The 11,355-nt window shown below is 39.8% G+C and overlaps 1 protein-coding gene across 3 annotated transcripts; it reads left to right on the forward strand.

Moving 5' to 3' along the window:
• The first annotated feature begins 465 nt into the window (after positions 1–465).
• LOC103863649 (chromatin modification-related protein EAF1 B) lies at positions 466–9,975 on the forward strand. 3 transcript variants are annotated; one of them, XM_033289920.1, is made up of 23 exons: positions 466–938; positions 1,049–1,179; positions 1,245–1,299; positions 1,366–1,454; positions 1,532–2,819; positions 2,930–3,049; positions 3,255–3,452; positions 3,713–3,904; positions 4,005–4,085; positions 4,221–4,278; positions 4,349–4,791; positions 4,900–4,953; positions 5,272–5,314; positions 5,711–5,799; positions 5,885–5,938; positions 6,022–6,102; positions 6,270–6,407; positions 6,496–6,612; positions 7,123–7,223; positions 7,312–7,476; positions 7,587–7,932; positions 8,037–9,520; positions 9,609–9,975. In XM_033289920.1, the coding sequence occupies exons 2-22, from the start codon at positions 1,067–1,069 to the stop codon at positions 9,423–9,425; spliced, it is 5,214 nt and encodes a 1,737-aa protein (XP_033145811.1). In that variant the 5' UTR covers positions 466–938; positions 1,049–1,066; the 3' UTR covers positions 9,426–9,520; positions 9,609–9,975. The 3 variants fall into 3 exon arrangements, with proteins under 3 accessions (XP_033145811.1, XP_018514090.2, XP_033145810.1); XM_018658574.2 differs by having other exon boundaries at positions 470–938; positions 5,630–5,799; XM_033289919.1 differs by having other exon boundaries at positions 475–938; positions 1,083–1,179; positions 5,630–5,799.
• The last annotated feature ends 1,380 nt before the right edge of the window (positions 9,976–11,355 follow it).

Genomic DNA, 11,355 nt, shown 5'->3' on the forward strand with positions numbered 1-11,355 from the left:
GAGCGAGGAACAGGGGCTGTAACTGCGGACCACCCCAACTCCCACCGCCGGAGCCCGCCGCAAAACTGGAGTCGTAATTGACCTCTCTGAAGAAAGCGCCTATGCCGTCCGCTGGGCCGGCCTCGGAGACGCCGTCGTCCTCCTCCACGTCTCCCCTACCTCTGTTCTCTTCGGCGCCGACTGGTACAGAGAGAGAGAGCAATGGGGTTTACTCTATCCTCGAGGCAGAGTTATCGAAATGGAGCCAAGCAAACACAGAGCTGTTAAAATTGAGGGATCGGGGGCGGAACTGTCGAAATTGAGGCAAAGACGGAGCTGTCGAAATTGAGGCGGAGATGTTTAAACCCATACGCAAGAAAACACAAGAAACCTGGTTCTATAGGGACAAAGATGACGTGTATAAACGAAATGATTTTACTGGTTTTTCAAGTTTTTTCATTTAATGACATGTTAAAACCATATGTCTTTAAAAATCTAGGTTGTCAAGTCCTGAAAGAATCTTGTGACATTATTGTGTTGATTAGACTCTGGTTAATTTTAATTTAATGTGGAAATAATTTCCAAAGAAGTAGATCGTGAGGGACAGAGTTTTGCCAAGTAGCTGTTGCATGTTCGGAAAAGAGCAAACAAAGGGCCCAAAAGAGGACGCAAGGCCCAGTACTCAGAGCGAGCGAGCGTGATTCGCATAGTTGCATCGAAGAGAAAATTGAGAAGGAGCGAGAACACAAAATTATCTGCGAGAGGGAAACAGAAATTGAAAGGAAAAATTTGCAATCCTACGTGATGAAATCCTTTGTCTGAACAAATTTCGTTTTCGTCTTCGATTCGAAACTGTTCCGAGAGGAGAGAAATCGCGATTGCAGCAGCCAGCCCTAGGAGAAATTTTAATTTTGGTGCCCTAATTTCTTGCGTTTGCGTTTTCAAACGTCCAATCTCAGGTGACTCTTTGCTCAATTCCCCAATTTTGAGATTTTTCTCCTACGTCTACTCGCAAATTCGATTAGAATGCTGAAAACTCGTCAAGTTAAACTACTGGCAGCTAGCTTCTTTGCTAAAGTTGTGATGAATGCAAGTGGTTTCAGGATATCCTGTAGTAAATGCCGAGGTTGATTCCATGGAAGGAGGAGGACTTAGCGATACTGGAGCAGCAGCCATTCAGAAGGCTCAAGCGGACTTAAGGTATGTGTGTTTCTTTTGCTGCTATTAGTTTGTATTGAGTAATGAAAAATCACTTGTTTCAACAGGCTGGAGTACCATGTCCGCGAGGAAAGGAGGAGAGAACTGGAGTTTCTGGAGAATGTAATGCAATACTTATTATTATTATTATCTTTATTTTTTGGAGTCTTATTATTCTCTCTTGTATAGGGTGGCAACCCTTTGGATTTCAAGTTTGGTTATGCTACTTCTCAAAGCGTCCAATCTACTTCGCTCATAGATAAGCAAGCAGTAAAGAGGTATTTTTTATTTTTTATTTTTTATTTTTTTAGATTTCATGGATCAACTCATGATTCTTTGTTATTTTCACGTACAGGGGAGTCAAGGATAGCACTGCATCACCACCTGGTGATTCCGTGGAGAGTAGCGGCAGACTTGGAGTTTCTGAACCCAATACAGCTGATAATCTCTTGCTCTTTGATTCTGATAATAAGTCTCTTGAAGGAGATAGAAATTCACAATATCCTAATAAGAGGAGCAGAACTTCTGAATCGCAACGGTCTCTCAAAGTTAATCATTCCCGGGATAAAAAGGAAACTGAAGATTCTGCCATTTTTCGCCCATATGCTCGTAGAAACCGATCTAAGATTAACCGTGATCCTGCACGGGCAAGCTCTACTGAGTTAGTTCAGAGTCGTGGTGGTCTTGCAACGTCTCTCTCACTTCGCAAAGAGTCTGTGGATGTAAAGGGTTCTGATTCCGAACCAGGCAATCATAAGACTAGGCAAGTACCTTGTCCAACTTCCAATGGTAATCCCCTTTTAAAGGATGTAGTCCCAGGGAACTTGTTTAAAACACAAGATGATGAAATGGTTGTACGAGAAAGCACTGCTGCAACAGAAAACAGTCCAGTTGAAGAGAAGGTAAATATCGCTTATGGAGAGACTGGTCTTACTGGAGTGAAAGCACATGCTGTCTCTGCTAGTACAGTAATGGATTCTCTCAGTGCTGGTTGCCAGGAAACTAACTCTAGCCAGTTGAATGGCCTTAAGGATCCCAGAGGAGAAAAAGAATGCTCAAAAGATAGCGCAGCTGTAGAGGCAAAACGGTTAGATCGAGAGTCCTCTCATGCTAACGACGTTGAAGTAGATGTACATACTAAAGTAGATCTCCATAGGGTGGACAAATCTGACTCCAACAGTATGCCTTTGCAGAATGCTTCAAGAGTAGACGAGATACTAGATCCCACAGTTTGCGAAATGGTGAATACAAAAAGAGACGAGGCTGGTGAATCTACCATCATTATTAGTGAGCAGAAGTCTGGGTATCGAAGCCAATCAAAATCGCTCAAAGTTGAAAATCAAGATCATACAAGTACAGTGGAGATTAAATGGTCTGAAACTGAGAGCAAACAAGAAGATGATTTGGCAATACCGCAAAATGATATTAAAGTTACTAGTGGATTAGCTGACGCTTCCGACAGCTCTTTGTGGCCTATAACGTCTCAGGCAGCTATAGAAACCAGTCCTTGCAGAGTCAGGAAAAACGTATTGCCGGACACTGGCAGTACAGCACTAGAAGACCAGCATAGCTTAGACGATAGCTCAAGAAAGGCGAATACTTTGATGGAGGACTCTATCCTTGAGGAGGCACGAAATATAAAGGTTCTCTTTTTCAACTTGGCTTCGTGATCTCAACCTGCCAAGCTTCGGAAGAAGTTCTAGTTACTTTTTTTTGTCCATTGTCTTGTATGTCTTACCTGCTACACTAACAGGAAAAAAGAGAGAGGATTGCTGAATTATCTTTGGGTACCTTACCAGCGGAGGTTCGTACGAGATCTCAATGGGACTTTGTCCTTCAAGAAATGGCATGGCTGGCAAATGATTTTGCGCAGGTGTGGTGTACTTGATCTTTCTGATCTGATTTTATCAAATCAAATAAAAATTATGCTTTTTATGGACTGCCATGCTGGTTATTACTAAAAACATATGGGTACTCCTCTGTATGAATGGTGTCAGACTTTCTGTTACTGGAACATTTATGTCTACGTAGAGATAATTGCATTTCTGTTGAACTCACTTTTACTTCTCGAATTTTAGGAGCGTCTTTGGAAGATGACTGCTGCCATGCAGATTTGCCATCGAGCTGCTTTTACCTCTCAGCTGAAATTTGAGGATCGAATTCAGCAGAGAAATCTGAAAAGCTTAGCTTCAACATTGGCTAATGATGTCTTGCAGTTCTGGAATTCTGTGGAGGTCCTTAGGGAGCAAGAGGAGACAAGCTTGGAAACTAATACGGTATACGACTGCCTCACATATCTGTCTTATGTTTTCTTATGACAATGATGGCTATATGGTTTTTCTTTTCCTTTCGCGGCGCGCACACACACACACACACACACACACACACACATTCTTTGTATATTCGCCTCTAACTGCAACATTGTATTACTCTGATTTTCTTTGCATAGTCTTCCATCTTGAAGCCTAAGAGCTTGCTCTGATTTTGTTTCTCTTTTATTACACTACTGATCATTCCTTTTTTGGATCATATGCAGGAGACAGTGAAGGAATTCAAGTCCGATAGTGGCGACAAACGTCCAGCTTCTGGTGTCAGAGAATATGCACGCAGATTTTTGAAGTTTATGAAGTCGTCTACCCCCCATCTGCAAGCAGCAGCACCGTCGACACCTGAACATATGTGTGACCCTGGCATAGCGGAGACATCTTGGGATGATCAGCTTACAGAAGTATGAAATTAGTCATTTGTTTTTTCTGCAGCCTTTCGATTGAATACTAACTTTGTGGATAACTCTCTATAACGTTGTAACTGATCTTTTTAATGTGCAGGAAAGCTTATTTTATTCAGTTCCATCTGGTGCAATGGAGGCCTATCGAGGGTCCATTGAATCTCATCTTGTCTTGTGTGAGGTATGTGATAGTATTTACTATTTAGTGCTAGGAGCTCTGGTCAGGGCCTTTCTTGGGCGTAGCATATGTATATATATATATATATATATGTATGTTTGAATTTCTGAAGATATCTAACAACATTATCCGTATCAGAAATCCGGAAGTAGCATACAGGAGGAGGTTGAGACATCAGCGTATGATCCGGCAGAAGGTATGCCCAATATATTTTGTTGAGCTCCACATTCTGGATAAACGGATGCTGATATTATTTTCAACTATAGATACAGGATACAATGGTTATGATGAGGATGACGAAGAAACGAGTAGCTATTATATGCCTGGAGCTCTTAGATATAGGAAATCAAATAATTTAACCCACAAGAAAAGAAAGAACTCGATGAAGTATCATTCTGCCCGGTCATATGATCATGGGGCTGATTTGCCACACGGTAGCTATACTGGTGGCTCCAACCCATTGATGGATAAAAGGCCTGCCAGTAATCTTAATGTTGGTTCAGTTTTAATGAAGCGAAATCGCACTGCCTCCAGGCATAGGATTGTGAGTGGGGACACTAGTGGGGACACTAGTTCTTTTCAGGATGAGCAAAGTAGTTTGAATGGTGGATCTGCCGTTCAAAAAGGAACAGAAGTTGAATCTAGTCGTAATTTTGAGAAGCAGTTACCTTATGACATGGCTGAAACATCAGACAAACCTAAGAATAAGGTTCATCTGCTTTGCATTATGTTTCGACATATATCTGGCTTGATTTTCATAGAATATATTTTATTAATTCTAGCATTATATGATCAATTTTATTTTTCATTTTTACAGGGCTCTGCATATGAACAATCCTGGCATCTTGATTCAATGGTACATGGTGAACAGGTAATATTTCTGGTAAAAGATCTTGAAAGTTAATGTCAACAAAATGGCTGAGTAAAGCGCCACAGAAGTTTTTAACAGTGTCAGTTTTTTATTGAAATGATAAATGTGATATATGTTGGGGCTGTTTGAAACCTTTGAGAGTAATCTCCTCCTTGACTTTGACTTTTAACACTTGGCTTCTTGTTTTTGTTTCCTTTAATCATCGTAGAGTCGTAGATATTGACAGTAATCTTAATTGAAACTGGAAGCATTATGTTACTAAGTAGGTAATTGTAATAGATCTACTAGAAAGAATCTAATGAGCTCTTATTTTGGCAGGAGCACCGGAAGAAGAGACCGCAGAATCAATTCAATATGAATGGTATCAATCAATTATCCGCTTTTAACTTTTGTTGCATGACTGCATGAGTTTGTTCTTTAGCCTTCAGGTCTAACTGGGGGAAGCCTAAGCTTCACCTGGTAGCTAGAGTATCAATACTTTAGGAACTGTTGCACACTATTGTTTAAATTGTTCAGTTTTATCATCATTAAACTCTAAAGTGAAAGTTCTTCATACGGATTTAGTTCTAGAGCTTCTAGGATTACTTGGGTACAATATTATGATGGAATGTATCTCTCTTTTAGTCAGAATGCTTCTTTTGAGATCTCATTGACATTTTTAGCTGTATTTTGTAAGGTCTGTATGGTCCACATAAGAAGCAAAAGACTGTCAAACAATCACTGCAGAATAATTTTCATACTATTCCTTCTCCGGCAGCTTCTCAGATGAGCAATATGTCTAACCCCAACAAATTTCTTAAGTTCATTGGCGGCCGGGACAGGGGCAAAAAATTAAAAGGCTTAAAGGTAGATGCTCCGATTATTTTCTCACTCCTTTACCATCTTGTTTTACTCTAAGATACGTCTTGAATTAGAAACTTTGTTTATGCAGATTTCTTCTGGTCAACATGGATCTGAAAATCCATGGACACTGTTTGAGGACCAGGTTTATATTTGTTATCTCTGTTGAACATATAAAGATTGTAGGTTGCATTTTGCATATCTGAATTATTGTTTTCCACTATGTAGGCGCTTGTTGTCCTGGTGCATGACATGGGCCCTAACTGGGAGCTCATTACTGATGCTTTGAAAAGCACTCTTAAAATTAAGGTAAGAGTGCTTGTTCTGAAATTTCTTAACATGTTATAATGTAAGATGACATTGGGTTTTTGACATAAAAAATATGATGACATTAGGCTGGTAAATGCTTTTTTTGTTCACTTATCCATTGTGCTGGAAAAGTTGTTTGAGTGCCTTTTTTTACATTAACTATACAGCGTATATATCGTCATCCAAGTGATTGCAAGGAGCGGCATAGGATTCTAATGGACAAAACTGGTGGTGATGGGGCTGATAGTGCTGAAGACTCGGGAAATTCTCAGGCTTATCCATCCACTTTGCCTGGCATCCCAAAGGTTTTGATTTTACCTGAGACACTGAATTAGAGCTTCCCATATGTTTAGTATAACCTGTGGTTTCCCTGGAATGGTTTGTTATACTCAGGGAAGTGCGAGACAGTTGTTTCAACGCTTGCAAGGGCCCGTGGAAGAAGATACACTGAAGTCCCATTTTGAGACGATTTGTTCGATTGGGAAGAAATTTCATCAAAGATTCATACAGGTCCGTTCATCCAATGGTTACCTTTTCCTTAGAAAACTTGTTTTTATGCTTGTTATTCAACCATATTCTGACTACAAGCGTCAGCAAATATGGAGTCCTTCGCTAGTAGAAATTCGGAGTTATGTAGAAATTATTGTTCCCGAGAGTGTCACTAGTGCTTTTTCGGTCTATAGCACACCAAATTATGTTTGTTAGTGTTGTATGGAGCTGCTAACTTGTTTTGGCTGTCGATTTTGGACATATGGCTCATGTTGTTTGCAATAGGCATATGTTGCACTTGCTTTTTCTTCATTGACAGAATTTATGCTGAGGAAGGCATAGCGTCACTTTTATTTGACACTTTTATTTGACATAACAGTCTGCAATCTGTCATTTCATAGATGGATGAAATAGGATTGCTACAATATTTAGGACGATGTATAAGAGTCTGAATATTAAAACCCTAATGGTCCTGATTTTGTTTCTTCTTGCTGCTTCTGTTTGTTTGGTGTTGCTTCATCTATCTTCAAGAATGATTGTTGGGATCCTAAGCAGATAGTACCAGTTCACAATTCTCAAGTTATGGCTCTTTCTCATGTATTTCCAAATAATCTGAATGGAAGTGTCCTCACGTAAGTTCTCGTGTTTCTTAAAAATTTATGTATCTCCCGATTACTAAATTTTTCTCTTTTCTAATATATCGTTTCTCTCCGGATGAAGGCCCCTTGATCTCTGTGATACATCAACGTCAGGTGAAGATGTATTTTCACTTGAAAATTCAGGTCTCTCAACGCTGCCGGTGTTACCAGTGGTTCCTGCATCTGAAGCAAATCCTTCTAGCAACAACTTGTCAACTACATCTAGCCCAACCAGTGCGTCAGCAAGGTATTTTTTTATTTTCCTTGTCTGTATTTATACAGTTCTGCATCTCAGCTCAAATCACAGGTTTTTCAACGTCAAATGATTTGACTTTTTTTCTTTTCCTGGGATGATAGATTCAATATTGCTAGAGGATCGTTGCCACCAGAGGAGCAACACCGAATCCAACAACATAACCAGACGTCATCCGGTAGAAACCGGCAGCAGCCTTCTTTATCAACTCCAGCAGCTGTCTCAGGACCTGAACCTGGGCCTCGCCCACCTGGTGGAAATGCTGCGAGTGTAAATGGAACCCATAGGAGCTCACCGTTGTCAAGGCCTGGTTTTCAAGGGGTGAGCACATTGCCAAACTCTGGCAGCATGCTTTCCTCTGGGATGGGAGGAATTTCAAATACTGGAAATAATAAATCTGTAGGAAACTCTACGTTAAGGCCCCGTGGAGCCATGCAGCATATGATGCGGGTAAACATCTTTCTCCTTATAATTTTGTCTAATATTACTGACCAATTGCCATTTTGAGCCAGTTTGTGAACAGTTCATCTGATTTGCATGAGTTTCGGATGCAGGCTGGCAAAGGGAATGGTCTGGGGATTCCGGCTTTGAGTTCTGGATTTACCAATCAAACAATTCCCTCAGTTCAGGCCTATCCAGGCCATCTTTCCCAGCAGCATCAGCTGTCGCAACAGCCGCATGTTCTTGGCAACTCACTTAATCATCATCTCCAGAGTCCAAATCGTGCAGCTGGGACACAGCAGCAAGCGTTAGCTGCTATTCGTCAAAGACAAATGGCTCAGCGATATTTGCAGCAGCAGCAACAGTTTCCAGCAGCCGGTGCTATGCCGCCACATGCACTTTCATCACGACCTCAAGTTACTCCTGTATCTTCTCCACAAAGCAGTCCTCAATCGCAACCACTTGCTTCGTCTCAGCCATTATCGATGCCTCCGTCGTCAAATATGACAGCAATTGGACATCAGCAACCTCTAAAACCGCAGTTACCGGTTCATGGTCTGGGTAGGAATCCTCAGTCTGGTGCTTCAAAAGTAAACAATCAAGCTGGAAAACAGCGGCAGCGACAAACCCAGCAGCAAACTGGAAAACAACATCCACTCCAACGGCAACCAACTCTTGGTCAGCAGCAAAATAAACCCTTGAAAGGAGGAAACATCATGCATCAGAGTATCTCTGTTGATGATCCTTCGCACTTAAATGGTTCTACTATGTCCCCTGGCGTACAGGGTACTGAAAAAGTAGAGGCGACGGTTAAAGCTGTGCCTAGTCAGCCATCCAACCTAGTGACTGTAGTGAACACATATACAGAGTCTAAACCACTGAATCCTCCAGCAGTTGTTACACCAGCAGTTGCAAAACCCAACCATCAAAATTTGCTGCTACACCAAAAGCAGGGCAATCAGCCGCTACTAACATCTCATAGAACCGTTCATCAAAGTCACGACTTGTTGAAGCAGCCCCCTCGCGACCCACAGGCTGTCATCAATACCACCCAAACAGCTAGTATTGGTGTTACAAAGGAGGTTGCGCCTCAAGCGAGTATTAGTTCGATACCCACAGTTACAGTTGGTTCTACTGCTGTCAATCCTCCTCCGAAAGAATTGGACTTACCATCGTGCGACTCCTCGGAGAAGAACGGTGTTTCTAAACTAAGCAGTTCTATTACAAATTCATCCGGGAGTGACCCAGTACCAGATATGGCGAAAGACTTAGGCATTTCGGATCATGGTGACAAGGCTGTAACAGAAAGACAACAGGAACAGCTACGACAATCTCCACCTTTAGTTCAAAGGACGCCACAGTTATCAGAACAATTGCTTGTTCAAAATCAAAAACATATTCCTTCTGAACAGCAGAAGCAGCAGCCTTATCTTAAGACGCTGGAATTAGAAGCAATCCATGAAAAGTCAACTCACAGGCCTCCTGACACCAAGGTGGAATGAGAGATGAACCTAGAAGCTCAAGCAGTTGAGATCCTGCGAGGGTTACGTTTGCTTAACCTACAGTGTACAGGTTCCAACTGATCTAATATCTAATGGTAAATCTTGCATTCACTACAATGCTTAAAATATTCCTTGGTTGTGTAAGAGAAACTAACTGAGACAAATGTATGCTTAACTTTGCAGATGCAGTTTGCTAATTTAGAAATGGCTCGTTTGATGGTGTGAGAACGTTTGGATGATTCGTGCTCGTCTTTTGGCCTCAATTTCAACAGTGGAGGTATCTGATGGGCCCAACTATATATTCTTCCAAATCCTAACCTAATAAAATCATGCATCGTTGTAGTTAATCCTTTTCTTTTGGTTTGGAAGAGTAGAAAGAGTTTTTTCCTTTTTGGTAAAGAGTAGAAACAGCTGTAGAGAGGTTAAGTTGTGTACACAAGTTTTCTCCGAACCCACTTTTTGCATCCTCCAGTTTGTGGTGTATATATATATTATTAGCCTTAGGGCCCTTCTTTGTCTTTTTTTTTTCTTAGTAAATTTTTGCCCATTATTGCTCGTGGATAAAAATGTGATTGATAAAATAAAGACAATCAGAAATCAAACTGGAAAGGTTTTGGACCGATACAACAAGGGATATAGATTAGCTTTGATGTAGTGTCTTACATCTGCTCTATTAAATTCAGTGAAGAATTTGAAAGAAGTAAAAAAGAAAACCATTAGTTAACTGGGTTTTAAATGGCTTGTTGCGAGCTATGGTGTAAATACGTTCAACTTCTTCCAAGCGCATTGGCAAGCAATGTCGATCGAGATGTGTACCACCTTACTAAAACGGTAAGGTTTATACTCGTAACACTGTCAATTATGCTAGTTTGATAAAGACACAGTAAAGATAAAAACCAAAGCACCAATGTCATTGATGAAATAAATGACTAAAATCAAAATACCATTTTTATAAAAATAAAAATTTAAAAATCAGAACTAACATCAAAATACAAATAGGCTGTTTGGCAACCAACTATTGTGGGTTCTGGTATCTAAGCACATGACTAAGTCTTTGTTCCAGCCAGTGTTTTGAAATCTCACCCGGACCCGCGGTTGAACCGGTAAATCTGGTGACCCAGAAAAAAAATCCGGTTTGGACAAAACTCAATATTTAGAAACCTGCAAAAACCCGCAAAACACAGTAAACCCGGAACCCGATAGCGATTGAACCACCGGTTGAATCAATAAATAACTTATACTTCTTGTTTTAGTTTTTAATTATGTTTTTAAATTATATTTTATATTCTAACTTTCCACATAAGAAATTAGGTGCTGACAAAAAAAGAAGAAGTAAGGTTTTCCTTTTTCAGTTTTGTATTTGTGATTTTTAGATTTTGATGAAGATTTCACTATTCCACCTGAAGAAAATGAAGTGAACGATGGTAGAGAGAACCAAAATTAGTTGATGTGATTTTGTGCTAATTTATTTCCGTTATTGACAATTTATTACAATGATCTTTTACTTTTGGTTTATTTTGTATTTGAAGTTTAATTTATTATTCACATTAGACATTTAAATATTTATAAATTTTGTGTCTTGATTTTTTTAGATGTCATAACTCTTACCTTGTTCGAGACAATTTTAAATAGTCTAAACTATTTTTTGATATTTTGTATGTCAAATGAAAATAAAAAAAAATAAAAACTAAAGTTAAGTATTTTCTAAATGTTCTTAAACATAAAATATAAACATATCCAAACTATTATTCTATGTTTTAAAAAACATTTCAAAAATATTAAACTTTAGTTTCTATATTTTTATTTACATAGCTGAAATATTATTATATAATAAAATTAATTAATTTATTAACCCGCAGTTCACCCGATCCAGTGATCCAGCAACCCGGTAAGTCGTCTGGTTCAGTGTCCGTGTCGGATTTAAAAACAT

Source organism: Brassica rapa, chromosome A04 (genome assembly GCF_000309985.2).
Source record: "Brassica rapa cultivar Chiifu-401-42 chromosome A04, CAAS_Brap_v3.01, whole genome shotgun sequence".
Classification (NCBI taxonomy): Eukaryota; Viridiplantae; Streptophyta; class Magnoliopsida; order Brassicales; family Brassicaceae; genus Brassica; species Brassica rapa.

What these genes read in the sequence shown, in the direction of transcription:
- LOC103863649 (XM_018658574.2), top strand. Translation starts at nt 1,067, where the DNA reads ATGCAAGTGGTTTCAGGATATCCTGTAGTAAATGCCGAGGTTGATTCC. An exon ending in AGCGTATGATCCGGCAGAAG is followed by an intron (nt 4,279 to 4,348) that starts GTATGCCCAATA and finishes TTTCAACTATAG; the next exon opens with ATACAGGATACAATGGTTAT. An exon ending in GAATCAATTCAATATGAATG is followed by an intron (nt 5,315 to 5,629) that starts GTATCAATCAAT and finishes GTATTTTGTAAG; the next exon opens with GTCTGTATGGTCCACATAAG.